This window comes from Apis laboriosa, unplaced genomic scaffold (genome assembly GCF_014066325.1).
Source record: "Apis laboriosa isolate Shangri-la unplaced genomic scaffold, ASM1406632v1 scaffold4_cov146, whole genome shotgun sequence".
Lineage (NCBI taxonomy): Eukaryota > Metazoa > Arthropoda > Insecta > Hymenoptera > Apidae > Apis > Apis laboriosa.
Genome location: NW_025223501.1, coordinates 3,589,420 through 3,611,418, shown reverse-complemented (window position 1 = coordinate 3,611,418; position 21,999 = coordinate 3,589,420). Strand labels below are relative to the sequence as shown.

The 21,999-nt window shown below is 24.0% G+C and overlaps 5 protein-coding genes across 6 annotated transcripts; 2 read left to right on the top strand and 3 right to left on the bottom strand.

The window, feature by feature from the left end:
* Window positions 1–5,983, bottom strand: LOC122717333 (bifunctional 3'-phosphoadenosine 5'-phosphosulfate synthase). Of its 2 annotated transcripts, none has more exons than XM_043941314.1 (10): window positions 5,784–5,983; window positions 3,073–3,243; window positions 2,452–2,977; window positions 1,746–1,846; window positions 1,412–1,599; window positions 1,101–1,347; window positions 808–1,014; window positions 500–605; window positions 263–439; window positions 1–167 (listed from the first exon to the last, which is right to left on the bottom strand). In XM_043941314.1, the coding sequence occupies exons 1-10, from the start codon at window positions 5,829–5,831 to the stop codon at window positions 64–66; spliced, it is 1,875 nt and encodes a 624-aa protein (XP_043797249.1). In that variant the 5' UTR covers window positions 5,832–5,983; the 3' UTR covers window positions 1–63. The 2 variants fall into 2 exon arrangements, with proteins under 2 accessions (XP_043797249.1, XP_043797248.1); XM_043941313.1 differs by lacking the exon at window positions 5,784–5,983 and adding an exon at window positions 3,453–4,010 and having other exon boundaries at window positions 2–167.
* A 999-nt stretch (window positions 5,984–6,982) lies between these two features.
* LOC122717160 (chromatin modification-related protein MEAF6) lies at window positions 6,983–10,508 on the top strand. The gene is made up of 4 exons (XM_043940952.1): window positions 6,983–7,148; window positions 7,393–7,596; window positions 7,883–7,919; window positions 9,261–10,508. Exons 1-4 carry the CDS (start codon window positions 7,077–7,079, stop codon window positions 9,593–9,595), a joined length of 648 nt encoding a protein of 215 aa, XP_043796887.1. The 5' UTR covers window positions 6,983–7,076; the 3' UTR covers window positions 9,596–10,508.
* A 294-nt stretch (window positions 10,509–10,802) lies between these two features.
* LOC122716964 (cuticle protein 19-like) lies at window positions 10,803–13,228 on the bottom strand. Its single transcript, XM_043940567.1, has 4 exons — window positions 13,029–13,228; window positions 11,855–11,907; window positions 11,467–11,716; window positions 10,803–11,075 (listed from the first exon to the last, which is right to left on the bottom strand). The coding sequence occupies exons 1-4, from the start codon at window positions 13,062–13,064 to the stop codon at window positions 10,803–10,805; spliced, it is 612 nt and encodes a 203-aa protein (XP_043796502.1). The 5' UTR covers window positions 13,065–13,228.
* Window positions 13,229–14,860: 1,632 nt separating this feature from the next.
* On the bottom strand, window positions 14,861–16,582 carry LOC122717206 (28S ribosomal protein S15, mitochondrial). Its single transcript, XM_043941046.1, has 4 exons — window positions 16,185–16,582; window positions 15,892–16,025; window positions 15,502–15,697; window positions 14,861–15,137 (listed from the first exon to the last, which is right to left on the bottom strand). The coding sequence occupies exons 1-4, from the start codon at window positions 16,409–16,411 to the stop codon at window positions 14,879–14,881; spliced, it is 816 nt and encodes a 271-aa protein (XP_043796981.1). The 5' UTR covers window positions 16,412–16,582; the 3' UTR covers window positions 14,861–14,878.
* A 443-nt stretch (window positions 16,583–17,025) lies between these two features.
* LOC122717126 (uncharacterized protein F13E9.13, mitochondrial) lies at window positions 17,026–18,662 on the top strand (the record flags this gene model as incomplete). Its single annotated transcript, XM_043940886.1, is given in 7 exon segments — window positions 17,026–17,297; window positions 17,603–17,649; window positions 17,651–17,692; window positions 17,763–17,903; window positions 17,988–18,187; window positions 18,282–18,409; window positions 18,475–18,662. Coding segments are annotated over 7 exon segments (822 nt in total), but the record flags the coding sequence as incomplete, so codon positions are not given.
* Window positions 18,663–21,999: the final 3,337 nt, after the last annotated feature.

Here is a 21,999-nt window from a genome sequence, read left to right as displayed (position 1 = left end):
TTATATAATTAGTGTAAAGTAATCCTTTATATATATATGAAAATTGTATCTATCAAAAATTAATTACGCTTCTTTATTTAATTGTTTTTTATAGTAATTTGCAATAATTTGCCACGCTTTTGGCGCCATGAATCCTTCTGGCGGATTTTCACCAGATTTTGCTAGGTCTGAAATAATCAAATAACTTATTAATATTATTGACAAATTCAAGTACAATATTATAAAATATAATAATAAATATTAGATTAGAAAAATATCTCACTTCGCATTTTAGTTCCTGATATAAAACTAAAATCTTGAGATCTTTCTGGCTGGTAGAATGCCATTTTTTTTATTCTATTGTCATAAGCTGCTACTCTGAATGGAATTATTTCGAGATTTTGAAGACCTGGTGCAATCGATAGTACTCTGGAGCCGTGCGTTCCATCGTATAGGTTTCCTAATTTTAAATAAAATTATATAATGTCTCTGATTTAAAATACCTTTTTTAAATTATTACCATCCGGAGTTTTAGATTTGTCTGGATGTGGTAAACCCGCAGGATCACGGCCAACGATGTAAAAGTTTGCGCCCGCCATCATTCTTGCTTTTGCGTGCCATTGCACCTATATGATAATTAAACTACTGAAATATTCATTTATTGATTTATTGATTTAATTATTGATTTATTGATTTAATTAAAAATATGATAGAAATTATGATCAATATAAAAAGATCGCAATGTTGAAAACCGATTCTTTAAAATATCGTTTTAAATTATTTTAAATATTTCAATTCTCTACAATATAAAAATATCGATAATATTACCTCTGTAGGTCCAGCATAAAGCATTGGACTTGGAAATATGGCGAGGATGGTGTCTTCGTGTAACACACCTTCTTCGAGAACGCTTTGGTGTTGATTTATCCTTACTGGTAGTGGTACATCGTCCTCTTTTGTCCATCCTCCCAGAGGATGTAATAAAAGAACTGGTTTTTTGAAACCGCGCTCTTCAACGAGATATCTTCTTGTATCCTGATGTTCATTTTAAATTATAATTACACTTTCTAAATTTCACTTTCGTTATTAATTTTCATATTATAATAGCGACACTTACGAACCTGCATTAAAAGCGCGTGGCCATTGTGTATCGGATTTCTCAACTGAAATGCGAAAACAGCGTCTGCACCCAGTTCTCTGCACTTTTTCCTGATCTCGTTAGGGGTGAGTCTGAACTCGTCAAGGCCATCGTTCCATCTGATCCTTTCCAAAACCTCCAATTCCCCTCCAACGAGCCAATCTCCTGATTCGTGGATCATTTTTACGTAAGGATGACCTGGATCGTTTGTTCCGAATTCTCTGCAACATCTATCAATTTGCAAATTTTTAAATTATATACAAAAGAGAGATAGAAACGAACGTATATCAAAACCTTTCTTCCTTTCGATGAGCAAAGAATTCTGGTCTCCTTAAAATCGCTACAGCTCGATCTTGGTATCTCAAAGCGAGTGCCGATGTATTGACGTATCTCTCCTTTTGATTCGTGTTAACCGGAAGTACAATGGGTATAGATTGATTAATACTGTCCCCATTTTGTTCGATGATCTTGAAATGTTGGCACTGTTAAAAAGAAAAAAAGAAATTTTACATGTCATTTCTTATAATAATTTTAAACATCTATTTCTAGACGAACTTTATTTTTACATGAAATAATAAAGGTGACATAATCCTTTAGATTTAATTAAAAACCAAGAATAAATGCTCACTTGCAAATATTGATCCTCTCTCATAAAACCTTTAAGTGGAGTTGCCCATCCCTCGGCCAATACTTGGATCCATTGCAAATCGACATTAGTGATTTCAATACCTTAAATCAATCACATATTTATTCAGAAAGTACACGTATGATATAAAAGATATAAGAATTCAATATCCAGAATAAAATAAATTTCATTTTTGAAAATTCACGAGAGAGGAGAAAATTATTAATTTTTTGTATTCAAAGAAAAAAAATTTCACTTATAATAATTATCATTAATCGACATTAGTGATTTCAATACCTTAAATCAATCACATATTTATTCAGAAAGTACACGTATGAAAAAGATATAAGAATTCAATATCCAGAATGAAATAAATTTCATGAAAATTCACGAGAGAGGAGAAAATTATTGATTTCTTGTATTCAAAGAAAAAAAAAATTTCACTTATAATGATTATCATTAATCGACATTAGTGATTTCAATACCTTAAATCAATCACATATTTATTCAGAAAGTACACGTATGATATAAAAGATATAAGAATTCAATATCCAGAATAAAATAAATTTCATGAAAATTCACGAGAGAGGAGAAAATTATTGATTTCTTGTATTCAAAGAAAAAAAAAATTTCACTTATAATGATTATCATCTTTATCTCCCTCCCCCCTTCTTTAGATTAGAAATTAAAAAAAACATTTCCAACGTACTAGGAAGACTCTCCGCCTCCCTCCTCGCCTCTTCTATCCTCTTCTCCTCTACAAATAATTCTTCGACTTTCTCCCGTATCGGCGGAACCACTCCCTCCTTCCTCAGGAACTCGATCACCAATCTCGTGGACGTTTCCAAATCGTGAACCTCCGTGTTCACGACGAGATCCGCATGCTTGGGCACCTCGTAATCCTGCCCGATACCCGTGAAGCTTTTGATCATCCCTTTTCTAGCCTTCTCGTAAAGACCTTTCACATCCCTCGCCTCGCAAGTCTGCATCGATGCTTGCACGAATATCTCGAAGAATCTCAAGTTAAAATCCTCGTGGATCTTCCTTGCCGCTCTCCTGTCCGCTTCGAATGGCGAAACGAAGCTGCAGATCGTGATTATCCCGCAATCGGAAAACAATTTTGCCACTTCCGCCGCTCTTCGCACGTTTTCCTCGCGATCTTCCTTGGTGAAACCGAGGTTCCGGTTTAACCCATGGCGGACGTTGTCTCCGTCGATGCTGTACGCTGGTATACCCTGGTGAAAAAAATAAAATTTGTAAATCAAATACAGTCGTGAAAATATATTCAATCGTCATTTCTATTGTTCGAAATTTAAGTTGGAAAATTTACTTGAGAGACAAGGTAATTTTCAAGTTGAAACGATATGGAAGTCTTTCCAGCGCCGGACAATCCTGTCAGCCAAATGGTACAACCGCGAAATTCTTTGAATTTTCCATACGTTTCACCTCGCCTCTCCCTCGACACGTGATGCATCTGTTGTATCACATTCGTCGCGAGTATCTGGAAATATTTGAACGAAATGATTTATAACGAAATATTAAGAGCACGTTTCGTCGCGCGTGGATAATACAAAAATTAATATATAAAATATTAATAAAATATTATGAAAATTAAATAAAAATTATATAGATAAAAGTTATTTTCGAATGAATTTCTGAATTTAATTAAATAATTAAATGTAAAGACGCGTGAAAATAAATTTTTTTTACCTGATTACTTTTCCTCTGCGTATTTTGATTCTCGAACAAGGACTTTGTGTATATACCCATTATGCAATGTACTCAATTACAAGATTGTCTAAGACTTTCGCGAGATTTAAAAAAATTATCTTTATCTTTTAATTGTTCATTTTGTTCGAAACGACTTTTGTTTTTTTTTTTTTTTNTTTTTTTTTTTTTTTTTTTTTTTTTTCTTGATATCAAACGTAAGAGAAAGTAATCACTAATGATTTAATTTATTAAAATGCAAGACAACAACATTGTTGTTGGAATCTTTCTCTTCGAGGGAGACACCGAGAAAGGAAGTGTCTAGGCGCATAGGAAGTTCGGGATGGACTGTGTGAGATTTAAGTTCCGTCAACAGAGAAAGTGAAAAGGAAAGTAAGTTTCGGTTCGATAGTGGGAGACGAAGAATTTCTCATGGCATGATGCTTCGAATATCTGAAGAAACTGAGAATCGTTAAACATCGTTAAAGTGAAACCTTATCATATCATATCTTTCTCGTATCTTTTTTGATGTATCTTTGCACAACACATTCGTGCATTCGTGTTTGTTGAATAGTCTCTAAAATAAAGTTAAATATTTGTTGTTAAATATTCTTCTGGCTTCCAATTTTTTTTTCCAATTTTCTGTATCATCAAATAATTTTACATTTTAATTTTAATATTCAAGAAAAAATATTAAATAATATTGAATAATATATATATATATATATCATAATTGTTATAATAATTTAGAATAAACAATAGAAAATAATTACAGGCTCAATACTTAATTATTGTATCTTAATTATAAGCTCAATATTTAATTATAATAAATTTACTTTCTGAAGAAAATATTATCGATTTATTCGCGATTTATATGGTTATCATGATAAAGTTCAATCATCACTGATATAGATACAATATCTAAATAACCATTAATAATACTCATTTAATTTATTGAGAAATAAATAATATTTAATAAATGAACATTTATACGTGTAATTTCATTCATTTTAAATTAAAGATATATAGAGGAATGACAAAAATATTAAAATAATATTTTAATTGAATTAATTGAATTATCGTAACATTGATATATTATAGATGGATAATGTAAATAAATGTAATATAATAATATATCCCGTGTTTATATATTATTTTTTTCATAATTTCAAGTTTCATAATGTAAATGTACAAAAATAGATAGTTTAATTAATATAATTAAATATGACCATTTAATTCTTGTTCATTCTAATCTCATTTAATCAATATAGTTTAAATTTTATAATATTACAGATTAAATACAAGATGTATATTTCATTTATATTATTTTTTCGAAATAATGCTTTAAAGATCTTAATTCATAATAAGAGGTAATCATATAAGAGGAGATAATAGTACGGAAACAAACATAATAATGTGATGAAATTATCATTAAATAATCATTAACTGATAATTTTTTTTTAATTTTTTGTATCATTAACTAACAATTATATAATATCATTGAAGAATTGTTAATAAATCATTAACATATTACAATTTTTAAATTTATTTTAAATTATTTTAGATTTAAATAAATTGATCTAAACAATACGATATATAAATTAAATTATTTAACTTATGTTAATCAACTGTAATTTATTAATTCATTTATTAATTCAGCCATTACCTATATATGTGAATTAAATGTAAATTAAAAGCTGAACTTACTATCGATCAAATTTCTTAACTTTTAATTCTTTAAAAATATGGGATACACATATATGTAAATTTTACAATGCAAATAAAAATTTATCATCTCGTTACGCGAAGAATATTGAAAGACGTTTAAAATGTAAAATACAAGCTTTGCACAGGGTTTCGTGACTTCTATTTCGATTTCTTTGCAGATGAAAAAAGAAAAAGAGAATGCATAATGAAAGATAATCTGCGATCTAGTTTCACAATAGTGCAATGAATAGATTTTTGCAAAGTATCAGAAAAAACTTGTCGAAAGTTGGCCATTGATTGACTAGTTGAAACTAGAGAATATTATTATTAGATGATATATTATTTTATAAAAATATTTTACAGAAAATAAAATTTTTCTTTCTCCAATATAATATATAATAATATTAAAAATTAATATTTGCAATTTTAAAGATATAATTTTATTATTAATAATTTTAATTTTCTATTATAAGTAATTGTAAAAATTTCACATTATCTTTGATTATTAAAATCGATAATTAAAAATCGAATTTAAATAAATTGATAAATTTTAAATCAAATTGAAAAATTAATTTTTCCAAACTATCTCACAACTGTCAATTAATTCAAAGAAAAAAAAATACTCACGTAATTAATGCCTGCATTGAAGTTCTCAACCTTATTCTCATGATTCATTCTTCTTCAACCACTATCCTTCCTATTCTTTCTTCTAAAAGATATCTATTATTATCTAAATGTATCTAAACTCGATACAAAGTCAAATATCATTCAAAATTAATATTAAATAAAACACTGAAATTCTTTTATAAAAATCTTTTCAAGATATCACGATTAAATGATAATGATCCACGTGGATGGATCTCTTCGAGGTACCACTGAGAGAATCTGGTGACACGTGTTCTTTCATATATGATCGGCAAGCGCCAAGAAGGCGTAGATCGTTTGCAGGAGGGGAGGAATCGCACATTCTCCCTCCCTCATCCTCTGTCCTTCTTGCTTTTTTCTTCTCTACTTCCTCTGCAAATACGACCTTGAACGTAGGAAAAACTCAGAACATTGGAAAAACTCGAGGACAGCTAAATTTCTCGTTTCGTGATTCAGTTCAACCTTTCAAATTGTTTGTAACAAGTAGCAGAATGATCTTATGTATTTTCTTAGAGCTATGTTATAAGTTTGATTTTTTTTTTCTATTCAGAATACCGAGAAATATTAATATTTCATGATTTGTTATTGTAATTTATATATAATTCAAGGCAAATTATAGCAATTATAATTTTCTTTTGTAATTGTTTTTATAAATTGATTTCTATATAGTTACTTATAATGTATATCTTATATATTGTATTAGTGCGATTTTTCTTTCTTCTTTTTTTATGAAAATATGCGATAGATGCATGGATACTGTAGTAATATTAATATTCAACGAATTATGTAATTGTAATATATATATAATTTTATAATATAATATTATGTATTATATGTATTAGTAAATAAATATCTTAGTGTAGATAGTAGTATAGCATTTTTAGAGAAAATGGAAAAAATAAGCAATGTTTTTTTTCCAATATATATATTTTATTTTATAAAATTTTTTAACATTTTATTAGAAAAGAAATGATTAAATAAAAAAGAATTTATATTTATGGTTGTTGTCTTATTTTATCTTTGTAATTAATTATTAAATTTTCAAAAGAATTTTGTTAGAAAAATTGTATTTCGTTTTTTACATCGTATTTAAATATACCCGCTTTTATATCATTAATATTTTGAACCTGTATTCAGACTGTGATAACTTCAAGTCAGTCAAGAAAGTTTTCATAAAAAAAATAGAGTTGTTATGTATTTGTTGAATGTAGAAAGACGTATTTTAAGCAAAAGAGTTCGAACTATTGTTGTTGTATCAATAAATTTAAATGCATAATGTCGACGAAATCCTCTGTCGATTTGCGAGCTGAACTTGCTGAATTAGTGAAACGAAAAGCAGAAATAGCTGTAAGTATCAAAAGAATTGTCAAATACACATTATATTTTTTTTTTTTAAATTTATTTCTATCTTTTTACAAAATGTATTTATTTAAAACAAACGATATCATCGGATTTGTTATGAAAAAGAATTTTATTTGTCATTTAATATTCATCTTAAAAAATTTTCTGAAAATTACATTAGGTTATTTTAGATGTTTAGAGGTTATGTTGGTGCAATCTTTTGATTGTTCATTATTTTATAATTTTACAGGATACTCTTGCCAATTTAGAACGTCAAATCTATGCATTTGAAGGTAGTTATTTGGAAGATACACAACTATATGGTAATATAATACGTGGTTGGGACAGATATTTAGCGAGCAATAAAAATGCTAATAGTAAAGCAGATAAACGAAATAGAAAATTTAAAGAAGCTGAAAGGCTATTCTCAAAATCTTCCATCACCTCTATGGCTGTTAGTAATCAATATTTTATTTTATAAAATAAATAACAAAATTAAATTTATATTAAATTTCTAAGGATATTAGTTCAAAATTATAACGTTTCAATAAAAATATACATTTGTATATATAAAATATTCTAATTAGAATAGAATATAAATGTTGTTTTTTTATATATATAATTATTTTTTACTATTTTACATTTTTATAGACTATAGAGAAAAAAATATAAATTGAATATTCAAAAATATTTTTAAAATGATATAATTTCAATAAATTAGAAATATTAAATTTTTACAGGCAGTTAGTGGACTAGTGGAAAACACCCAGGAAAAAAGTAAGGACCTCAATGGATATTCCTGAGATAGCTAATTCTTTAAAGAAAAAAAGAAAACAATTTATTTTTCATCCTATTGTCCCTTCCAACTTTTCTTTTTATCCTTTCCTCGGCAATAATTCTTTTTAATTTTTAAGTTATCCTTTAATGTATTTCTTTTTCTTTTTAATGTATCAATCAGATTGTCTTTAAAAAGAAAGTAAAAAAGAGCATAATAAATGTGGATTGTTATGAAACACAATTGATTGAATTAAAAAAAAAACTCGAAGGATATCTATTATTATTTCGAATTTTAATATAATTTCTTTTCTGTATTTAATTGTTATAAATAAATTTTAATTTATTTTTCAATCTATTTTGAAAATAACTTTTCGCATAACATTCTTATATTTTTCATTGATTTTTTCTTTCTGTTTTCATCTGCATTCATTTTTTTTCTGTATTTAATGATAAAAAAATTCAACGTCTATTCTGTTTAGAAACTCTATAAAAAGCTACTCTTTGATTTAACGATTCTATCTACTATATTACTTTTTTCTACATATTTGTTATTAGAAAACTTGTGATTTGCTTTTATTGAACATGCTGAAAGTGTACAATATTAGCTTATCATTATTATTTTATTTTCCATATTTATCTTTCTTTTGTATCTAAATTTTAAATAAATTTATGTTTTTTATATTAATGTAGGTATAAAAAATATTTTATTTTATACTTTCAATGTAAGATAATTGTATTTAAAAACAAATACTTTCGATAATATTTATTAAATCAATCAAAGTGTGGTAAAGTAACAATTATTCATATTTAAAATTATATTGAATTGTTCTATTTTAATTTCAAAAGAAAATTGTCTCGATGATACACTTTCATGTATATATTCGCTATATTTGGTTCTAGATAATCTTTCTATACGTTATAGAATGTTAAAGAATACAAAAAAAAACTGATCGATTAAACAGTTCGAAATTTTAACTCAATAATTTTAATTTTTATTATTTGACACATTTGAATCGAATTATTTATCAGAAAACTCTATGATAATTTAACATTCAAAATTTTATATATCTCGTATAAAATCTTGAATATTTATGATTATCGCTTTGATAATCGAAACTTTTTAATCGATCAAATAAAACCACATTTTTATTAAAGCGGTTAAGTAATTCTTGACTGATTAATCTCTCAACGGCTAATCGGTCAATTGATCTCATTGTAACCGTACAAATTGTCGATCGAGTAATCGACTGATCAATTCTTCGATCGATCGGTCAAACTATTTTATATATTCACGTACCGATCGTAGGATCGCGGTTTTCCCATTCTAAAACTTGATTCCAGTTGACCGGTACAGTGAATCGGAGTCGCAGATCGGCAACAGCGGTAGCGAAGACAATTGCAGCCTTGTTAATTCTCATGGAACGACAGCCAATAGCGGTAGCAGCAACGGTAATAAGGAGTCAACCGGAAAAAATCACTCTATAATTGGCCAATACAATCAGAACGGATCTATCGTCTCTTCTTCCGAAATCGCTGGACAATTTGCGAACGGGCATGCGAGCAACGGCAGTCTCGAGCATGTCTCTTTAAAGGAGAACACGGGGAAAGATTCGTCGAAAAATAAATCTGGGAATAGTGCGAAAAAGAACAGCAACAAGAGATCCAGAAATAGGTAGAATAGATCTGAAGTGGTATGATTGAAATAGTCCATTCGAAGGACTATTCGAAATTTTTTTTTTTTTCCTTTTTTAACTTTTATTCGATTCTAGAAAACATTGAATTTCTATAAGAAAAGTGAATGCTATAGTCTTTATCATTAGCGATAAGAATGTTAGTTGTAGGATAAAATTTTAAGTGATAAAAGGTCATTTTGCCATCCAAATAGTATTTCTATTTATGTTTAATTGATTTAAAACCGATAAATATAATATTGTACAAATATAAATTTCAGGTCTAGGAATAAGATGATAGAAGGGTTGCGTTAGTTGAATAGTGCATATACATATATTAGATATAAGAAGTAAAAGTATCGGAATCTTTTCTATTTTTTGTAATTTTTTTCTTATGCGTAAAAAACATGAAATATGTTACCATTAGTTGAGATTAGTCAAATTTTATAATTGCTCTGTTTATTCGCTCTATTATTATTATATAAGAGATAAAATTATTTTTAGTTTCAATTTAAATAGTACAATAGTTTACGTTTTTAAAAGATTTATGTTAGAAGTAATTAGCATTCCATTATTTTTATTATATAAGAGATTTTTTATTTTATATTTAATGTATATAGAAAGGCAGTACAGAGGTTGTAGTTGTAGAAAACATTAATTATTACGTAAGGAAATAAAATTAGGTAATTAAACTACTTTTTGTAATTACATTATTCTTAATTTCAAACTTCATATTGATTAGTTTATTTTTCTAATTAAATTCTTTTTATTAATACTTTTCTAATATAAGTTTATCTGTAATCTTCGTAAAAATGTTATTATTTACATTTGTAAAAATATTAAGAAAAAAATACTAAAAAAAAATTGAAAAATATTTTTTGTAACTATTGTATTTAAATAAAACATTGTTAGTAAAGAATTTAGAATTAATTGAATTATATAATAATATATAAGGGAAAGACATAAAAAATATTTCAATTAAATAAATTAATTCTGAGAAGAAACAAAGATTTGGCATATTTTTAGAAAATAAATTTTAGACATGAAAAATAACAATATGATGTATTTTTTTTTCACAATAAAATTGAAAAATTATACATAAAAATTATACATACAAAATTATACATTTATCTATAATATGTATATATTATACATATATCTATATCTTTTAAAAATACAATCTTTATAGAATAATTATATAAACTTTTTATCTCTAACGAGAATTGGGAATAATAGTCACTGGTAAAAATGCTTTCAAATTACCATCTTGTTTTACCACATTTTTCGGAGGCTCATTTCTGGTTACAACTGCGTTGAAACCATTATGGTCATCAGCTGTATATGTGACTGTCCGAATTGATCCATCCGCCTCGACCACAGAATATTCGCCCTTCACCGTGTCACCATCCCTTTCTTCCCATGCCGATTTTGAATCACCGGTGTATCCATCAAGAACACCATAGTTAAACGAATATCTTGGATAGGCCTCCAAAAAAATTATTAAATTATTTTATTATTTTCACATTTTAATAAAAATTTTTCTTTCTTAATTAATTATTTAGATATGAATCAATGAAGAAAAAAATTAGAAAGATAAAATATAAGATTTGAAAGTGAAAAGATAATGAAAAAATTAGAAGAATATAGAGAAATCTATGATAAAGATCTTATATAAAGATCTTATGATAAAAATCTTAATATGAAAAGACAATTGTATGTAAAACCAAAATATCTCATATTTAATATTTATTTATTAGCGAATATTTAATATTTATATAAGATTTAATTTAATTATTTATATAAAATTTTAAATAAAATTTATTTATCGTTTAATGGAACACGAGTAGAATTTTTTATAAATCATTTTTTAAAGTTACCATATATTCTGCTTCTTTTTCGTTTTTCGTATTAGTCGCAACAATAGCGGAGGCCGTTTTAATAATTGGTGGAGCAATATACACCAATGATGACGTCTTCGGTAATAATCTGTACGAAATAGGAGAGGAAACTTTCACATAAGTCGGAAATACCGGCTCTACTTTGCCTCCAATTGATTTAAGAGCACAAGTTACAGGTACTGCAGCACCATTGGCAGCGATTGCATCGATTGGCGCGCAAGGAAATCTTCTAAAGAAAAAATATTCGATTTGATAATCCTAGAAACTAGAGATAATGTAGATAATGTTTTTAATTAAGAATCTTCTTTCTTATTATTAAATACGAATTAAATGAAAGAAAAACAAAATTTTAATTATATAATCTTACTGTTGAAGAACACCAGCAATTATTAGCTTTAAGAAACAGCATAAAATCACGATCTGCAAAAAAGAAAAATATATTTAATTATTTTCATCAGACTAAAAATCTCAAGAGATTTATTAGTTTTATTAGATTTATTAGAGATTGATATTCTAAAAATGATATAATTTATTAAGAAAAGAAAGTATTCCAATTCTATTACAATTTCTATTATAATAATTTTTAATAATTAATTTTATCAATTATTCTAGCAAATAAAAAGCATGACCAAATTATATTTTAAAATGATATATTTTGACGACGTATACTTTTTTATATGTATAACGCATTGAATTGAAAGGATGTAAGATAACTTTATTATAAGTTCTTATTTTATACTTGAACTAAATTATTTCTAGAAATATGAATATATTTAAAGTTATAATTTCTAGAAATAACAAAAATTGAAAGACATGTATGAATCAACTTGTCATTGCACAACCTGCAATGGCTACTGCACTCTTAAGGAGTGCCACTATATAAGTAAACTCTGAAACCAATATATGTGCGTAGGTAAGTACTTTATTCAGCGGTTCTCGAGCATTATGCTTAAATAAAAAAAAAGAATCTAAATCGCAAACCTTCGCCACGATTAATACGCTCGATACTTGATAAGAATCGAAAGAAAGGTCTAAATGTTTTTTCCTTCAAAAGAAAAGATTATTATACTTCGAAAGAAATCGAGTGAACGTGGGAATCGATATTGTACATGTACGTTTCTTGCTAATTGTGAACCGCTAGATTAAGCAATTGCACTTTCAACTAACAACCGCGGAAAAATACTAAATAAAAATTATTAAATATATTTATAAAATTAATATTTTGGAAATGGTTGAAAAAATAAAAATATTAGTTTGAATATAATAATTAATATTATATAAGAATTATATTAATACTTTATAATTAATTTTTATAAGATTTCATTATATTTTATATTTTTAATAAAATTTTTTAATTTGTTAAATTTGTTGTTGTAATTTAAAAAATTAATTTCAGTATAATGTATAATATTATTTTATAATATAAAGAAACATAAAAAATCCTAGAAATATATTTCCTTTTTTTATTTTGAATACATATAATTTAATTGAATTTTTCATAATGTTTAAATTCTTTTTTCATATTTCTTCGTCTTACAAACCTTTTCAATAATTTTTTTAGAAAGTTGTGACTGCATGTTTTAAAAACTATTGAAATCACAATTGATTAAAATTTGCACCAAAATATACACTATTTCAGAGTTTTTTTTGAATCGCCATTTATTATTAAAAATTATTAAAAATTATTTCCAATAAATTACATATTTTAAAAAAAAAATGTTTTTACTTGTTAGTTAATAAAATATTTAATTAATATATGCACGAAAATATTTATGTATGTGATACACTTATAAAAAAAACTTCAATAAAATTTGAGAAACATCTAACAAAACTTTCACGGCGGTCCTTCAGAGAATAGAACATCAGTATCCAACTCATCTTTATATACAACTTATATAGGGTGACTATAAAAACTTTTAAAGTATTTAATGTAATATAAATATTTGTAATATAAGTATTTTATGTAAATATATATAAATATACATAGATATGATATATAGTATACATTTAATATTTAGTAAATAATCAATACATATTATAAAATAATATTTATTTATTTAAAATTTACTTTTTTTTAAATTTAAATTTGTTTTTCACTTAATGATATAACAATAATATTACTTCAATTTAATATATATAGAATATACATACATAAATTCACATTATTTTTATTTCTAATAAATAACAATATAAATATAAATAATTTGAATAATTTTAAGATAGAATAAATAAAATAAAATTAAAAATTGATATAATTTTTTTTTGAATATGATAATATTTTAACAAATTGAGAATTATAGATATTATAAAATTAATAAAAAATTATTGTTATTATATATATGATTAAATTTCAAGTATTTATTTCAAACACCCAATATATACGAGAACATTCACTTACAATTCTTGGATCTCTCTTAATACAACGAGGGATGCGCAACGTGCAACCGTGGGAACGTCATCACCTGTTGAAACTAATATACCGTAACTTTTAATTTCATAACAATAAAATATTTATACTTTATAATTAATTAAAATTTAATAAATTTAGTTATTTTGCATTGATTCAGTGAGAACATTTTTAGTATTTTTATTAAAATACTTATACGAAAAAAATAATACGTAATGTATATAAAACATAATGTAATTTTTCAAGAAATACATATTCTTTTTTTAAAAATAAATTTTTTATGATAAAAAAATGTGAATGAGAATCACTGTGGATCAACTTAATTACATATCATCATTACATTCTTTTCCCCCTTTTAAAAAAAATATTTAATAAAGATAAATTTAAGAATCTAATTATCTTTTCGCAATGCATATTTATTTTATTTTGTTTGATTGTATACCATTAATTTCGTGATTTAATATTTCTCAATTTACATTTCAAAACTGCTAGCAAAAACGACGTTAATTATCATAATATCAGATGAGAAAATTAGATACCATAATATTCATTCATCGCAGATTTCAAATTGATATATTTTTTATACATTTTAAAATTAAATAACATTTCACAAAATTATTTATTTACATTGAATAATTTTTTTATTATTTTTAATTAATTAAATAACTCTTATTAATTTTACACAAATATGTAATAAAAATTAAAGAGAAAATATAAATATAATAATATAATATATATATTATTTATTATAGCATTTAAATTGGTTATAATTTGATTAAAAAATATAAATTTACTTTTTAATTAAAAAATATAATCTTTCTATTTTAAGTCCTAAATTTAATATTAATAATATATTAATACATAGTACTACATATTATATGTACATACAATATATTACAATATTTGCTATAAAAAGATATTTAAGATATCAATATTTAAGAGAATAAATTAAAAAAACAATGAAAGAATATGGAAAAAATTTATTTATTCATTTTCTTTTGATAATTCTTCTACTTTTTTTAATGCAGCTTCAATATCTTCTTGTGTTACAGTAAGATTTAAACCATATTCTTTTTCAACTTTTAAAATATATTTTAGTTTTTCAGCCTTTTCAGCATAAAATACTTTTTGTTGTTCTTTTAATTCTTTTTTAAATGCATCCAATTTTTTTTGAATAATAGCATCACAATAATTTTGTGTCAGCTTTCTTAATGCGTTTTTTCTCGTCACTTTATTAGGATCTCTATAATCAATTAAAAATTAAATTATACATATAATAAAATCATATCAAAATATAAAATATAAAAGTATAATTTTTTTAAATTTTATTAATTTTAAAAGTGTTATATATATGTTTATAAATATAATTATTATTAAATCATATTTTCTTTCTTATATATTGCATTAATATCTTTATAGATTTTAAAAAATTAAATTTAAAAAATATATATATATATAAATACAATGAACTTTAAAAGAATATTATAATATATATATATATAATATATATATATATTAATATTCCAGAAATAAAAAAAAGATTTTATATAAAAAAGATATTCAGAAAAGAAACATTTATATAATAAAGAAATAAAAAAAAAACATACTCTGGTTGGGCAATATATGTGAGATTCAAACGTTCAAGAAGCCATTCAAAGCGTTTATAATCCCACTTTCGCATTAATTTAAGATGCCTATTTCTTTTATCAATTAATTCTTTTAAAAATATTTTTATTTTTTTATTTCTTGGGTAGTCTTTTATATATTTTTGAAGATATTGTATTTCAGCAGTCATTGCAGCAACTGAAACAATTTATTTAAATTATACAGTTATTATTATAAAAATATATTCCTAAATATAAATCATTTATTAAAAGAAAAAAAAAAGTTATAATTTTTTATATGATAAAATATTTACAATAGTGATATCAAATTTTATCAAGTTTTTTATTTTTTTTTTTATAAAACTAAAATGCATATAATCAAATTATATTTACTTCTGACTTCTGGAGAACTTCGATCACAAATATGTCTTTTTACAAGTTCTATTGTTTTCTCTCTTGATAAATTTCTAGCTTCTTTGCGTCGTTGAAATTCCAAAGTAAAGAATTTCTTTACAAGATCACTTGCACTGTATATGATTAATTAAATATAATTAAATATAATTAATTATTTAAAATTCTTTAAAGATATTTCATATAAAATATTTCAAAATTGCTTTTTAATTTTCAGTAAGCTGTTGTATTGTATAACATTATTAATACACAATAAGTTTATATTTATTACTTACTCTTCCAATTCTTTTGAATTTTCATAATAAAGTTTAATATCAGTTGATTTTATAGGTATATTTAATCCTAAATCACCACTTTTCCGAGGATCTATAGATGGAATTTTAACTGGCCGTACCCATTTAATTTTATAATCATCAATAGTTGCCATTCCTCGGTATAAATAACCTCCAAACTTATTCATTCTTATGGTTATTACTTTACAAGAATTTATTACTGAATTCATGTTAATTTATAAATTTAAATATTAGAATTATTAAAATTAAAGTAAAAAAAATTTAATTAACATACAATTTCTTATTGTTTAAATATTACAATTATAACATTTTGTGTATTATCACATACATAATATGTTTAACATCTATATTTAAGAAACTCTGTGTTTTATTTTCTAAAATACTGTTAAATAGTAAGAAAAGGACAGCGCCATCTCTAGATTGTTAAATAAGACAAATGTAGATAAAAGGAGAAAATAATGAAAGAAGGATAGAGATAGAATAAAAATTATGGAACCAGCACCATCTTCAGTGTGCCACAAATGAAACTCAAAAAGAAAGGATAAAAGATAGTAAAAGAAAGATAGAGAGTAAAGAATTGATTGATTATGCCATCTCTTAAATAGATATTTTTTAAAGATAAAATAAAAATTAATAAAGAGATATATTTTTGATATTCAAGAGATGGTACTGTTAGTCAATTCTTATTCTTTTTCTATCCTTCTCCTACTATTTTCTATTCTTTCTTTCTAAGTTTTATTTCTACGACACACTGAAGATGGCGCTGATTTTATAATTTTTACTGTATTTCTGTCCTTCTCTTATAATTTTCTTTTCTATATTTATCTATATTTATTTTATCTAAGACTCTTTAGAGAAAGAGAGATAGATTCTATTCTTTACAATCCTATTCTTTCAATAAAAAATATAATTACTATTGATTTATAGTTATAATATAGATTATAAATCTATATTTTACATATAGATATATTTTACAATTTCTGAAAGTGACTTTAAAATAAAACAATTATAATATAAATATGTCAAAATTTTATAAATTTTTTAAGAAAGGAAGATGCTCCGTGATTGGAATGGTACACGTTGGTGCTTTGCCTGGTATATATAATAAATCAGATTTAAAAATATATATTTAAAATATAAAAATGGAAAAAATATATTGCAATAAATAAAATTAACATAATGATTTTATCATTATTGCTTTTAAAGTGTTAATATAATGATTTATGCTATTTTTGATAAAAATAAAATATTACAACAAATAATATTTATTTTATAACTATATTTTTTTTAATAATCAATAATATATTTATAATTTAAAAAATACCTTTTTAATAATAAATTATTGGATTTAATAATTATTTTTTTATTTTATAAAAGTGATATTAAAATAATATTTTTAGGCACACCTTCATATAATGGTAATATTAATCAAATTATAAATAATAAAGGATACAATAAAGGAAACAATAATCTATAGAGATTGTAATATTGTAAGCTTATTTAAAAATTCATATTTTATTAATTTTGTAGAATTTATAAATTAAATATTTAAATTTAAAGGATGGTATTTTAGTGGAAAATATGCATGACAATCCATATGTGAGATCTGAACATTTAACACCTGAAACAACAGCAATGATGACTAGAATCTGCATAGAAATTAAGCAAGTATTACCTGAAAGTATACCTTGTGGTATACAGGTATAAATCAAAAAATTTATTAAATTACATATATAATGCACGAGAATCTGATATTTACAATTTACTAAAAACAACAATCAATAGATTTTAGCAGGATGTAATAAAGAAGCAATAGCTGTAGCAAAGGCAACTAATTTTCAATTTATCAGAGCGGAAGGATTTGTCTTTTCTCATATTGCAGATGAGGGATTTACAGATGCATGTGCTGGTTCTTTATTGAGATACAGAAAACAAATTGATGCTAATGATATTCTTATTTTTGCTGATATTAAAAAAAAGCATAGGTAATTTGTTCAATAATTCAAAAAAGAAATTTATTGGTTAACATTTATTATTAGCTTAACATAAAAAAATATCAATGACATTTTAATTTCACAGTTCACATACAATCACTTCTGATGTAAATTTATTAGAAACAGCAAAAGCAGCAAAATTTTTCTTAGCTGATGGAATAATCTTGACAGGAGATGCTACAGGTTATCCAGCAAATGTAACAGAACTTACAGGTATTTTTTATATTAAATTACAATTTTTATATATTTTTTACAAAAAATTTACATTTTATATACAGAAATTAAAAAAAATGTTGATATACCTGTTCTTATTGGTTCTGGTATTACAAAAAAAAATATAAAAAATTATTTGTCTTCTAATGCAGTAATTGTTGGATCACATTTTAAGATTAATGGAACATAGCAAAATAAGATAAATAAAAAGAAAGTAAATAATTTTATAAAAAAATTAACAATTCTTCAAAATGAAAAATATTGTTTATAATAGATATTTATTTTTTATTTTTATTATATTTTATTTTGATTATTTTTTACTGATATATTTATTATCGATTAATTATTATTTTTCATACTTATAAATAATTAATTTTTTTATCCTTTTCTAATAAATTTATTTGTAAAAAGTTTGTTGTATGATAATTAATTATAATAATATATAATATAATTATAATAATATAATTGATATAATATGATATGATAAATAATAATTAGAAATTCGAACGAAATAATAAAAAAAATTAATTATATAATAAAGCGGATATACTCATAACTGGTTTGTAGAATTCATTTTACACGATATATAAACCTTTAATAAAAGAATATAATATAAGGCTTGAAATTAAATTTGTTATTATAAAGTTATAAATTATATTACTCGAAACTTTTCGTATAAAAATTAATTCAATTTGAAATAAAATAACTTGAACAAATTGAAAAAAAGATATATTTAAATAATAATTATATATATATTATACATATTAATAATAGTTAATTATTCAGAATAATAAATTTATTTAAAACAAAAACAATGAGACGATTCTATCTTTATCACACTATTATCATAGCATTATCTATATTACTATATTACTATATTATTTATCTATATTGGTTCTGTCTATCTTTCTTTATCTAATGCAAAAAATTAAATTACTTAAATTATTTATAATTTAATAAATAAATTCCAACCAATATTTTTATATATCAATTTTTTGATTGATTTTTACAATCAATCTTTGAATATGTCTTATGAATATTCTATATTTATATATTTATATATATATATTTATTATCATATTATATAAATAAATTGGCTCTGGTATGATTTTGCTTATGTTTTTATATCTTCCTTTACGAATTAGTGAGATTATTTTAACATCATGCAAATTCGTAGCAAATATTAAATAGTAATTTATATATGTAACTTGGTGCCAAATTCTTTGTATTAGTCATACTATAAAGAATATGGCAAAGGAAAATTCAATTTTCATGTTTCATATTTAATATTGATAAATATCCTGTTTATATATAAACATGTACAAATATAAATAAATGATTTATTTACATGAAATAATGAAATAATAAAATAATATAATTTATACATGTAATTTAAGATTTAGAATATTTTTAATGATTTCCATTATTTTTATATTGCCAATGAAAGTTTGCTTCATAATTTGATTTCAAATTTTTTTTTATTTTACAAAATTTTATACTTATTAAATTTTATGTATAAATATTTGACCATTAGTAATTTTTCCATGGAATATTCAAATAAGTTCCCCTATTATATTTTTATCGTAACTTTATTTTCGTGCTTCCCTGCTTCTTAATTATCTCTTTCTCTCTCTCTCTCTCTATATATATATATATATATATATCTTGTAACACAACATTAAAAATCCATTTCCTTTTCTTTTAAGATATTCTTATATTCAAATTACAAACACATTAAATATAAATATATTTTGAAAATCAAATTATTTAAAACTTATATTTTTAAAATAAAAAATAAATTATTTCATTAATAATTTTTTTCATTGATTTATTTTTTGATTGCGTAAATTTTTTCCAATTAAGTTATTAATAATTTTTATTATCACTTCTCAAATTATTGAGAATTATTGAAATCAAATTATTGATAATTTATTTCAAATTTCGAAATTAAATTATATTTAAATAAATAAAAAAATATATATTTCAAATTCCAAAAATCAAATTAGCGATCACAATTTTTCGAGGATTAAAAAATAAGTCACTCGATCACTAGATTTCAGCATTGACTTATTTTTTGAGAGGTATAAAGATTTCCGGAAATCAATGCCAAAAGTGGAGTATGCAATACTGGGTCGTAGAAAACAAAAAGTTTCTCGTGTATGCTTGGTTACTGTCGTGCATTGACTCGTATCAATCCACAGGGAAATGGAGGGATCTCCCAAATAGTATTGACAGGATTGACTCGCGCAGGCGTCCCAATGCTAGTTGGGCTGTCACTATGCTACTGTTCAACAGTGGTATTCTAATCTCATCCATTCTATAATATCCATTTTTATTATTCGAATCCTCGAATATATTTTCATTTAATTTTACGTCTATTTCATTATACGTTCCATCCATGTATCAGCATGTATAGTAAGTGATGCGCGCATTCTATTATAACCTCTTCTCAATCTCGTTTGTAAACAATGATAAGATTATTTTTGATTTACAAATACTGATCATTCAGTAAATAAATGTTACAAAGTGCATTTAATTACCTCAAAATATTATAAATAATTATATAAATAAAATTATATTACTTTATTTCTTCGCTTATTTTTTTTTAAGTGAAATTATTTAAATAATACATTTCATAAAATTTTGTTTGATAAATATTTGATTTTGTTAACAAATTTGTTATTAGCAAATATTTGTTGTTATTTAATTCTATATAGTTTTTTAAATATTTTTAGAAATATTTATTATTTACAATGTTTAATTTGATTTATTATTTATATTAACATTTAGATTTAGATATATCTCTTATTAAACTTTTATTGTTATTTTAATTATTATTTATCTTTTTTACTTATCATTTCTATTTTAAATAAACGATATCCAATTTTGATATAATTATAATATCGAATATATAATATTTGTATTTTAAATAAATGTTTTAATTAAGAAAATCTATATAAATATGTAATTTTTTTAGACTTATTACAATTTAAAAAAGCAAAATGCAAGAATTCATCTATTCGAAATAACGTTTCAACCATTGATTTTTTTCTTCAACCAGGTTGGTTAACCTCACTTCATTTTGAGAAACACTGCTACATATGATGCCATCTTGCCACTATAGTGCGATGTCGCTACAGGCTAAACGAAACTACTTTGTTCCGGAGAAACATAATGACGAGGGATGGAAAACTAATAGATTTTCAGGTAGAAATTCTTTGTCTGTTATACCGGAGATTTTCGATACCATAAAATGGAGGGTGGATAGGAATTTTTGTGAAGAAATGGAAATTTTGTAGGCAGTGGGTAAAAAGGAAGTTTTCCAAGCATCCCAACGTTTACAGCGACCAGCAGCTGTTCGCCCAGCTGAGCGTTCCCCCTCCAATGATCTCTCCTCACCGCCGAATCAATGAGTTATAAGGCCCCTCGTCAAATTTTTAATCTCGACGAAGAGGACTCTTCTTATAAACGCGTTTATAAAAATACGTGCTACATATTAAATTACGAAACATAGTTGTTACGTCAATTGATGTTGCAAAAGCTATTCGCACGCGTCCGGGTATGAATTCTGAGTGGCCAAAATGAAGGTC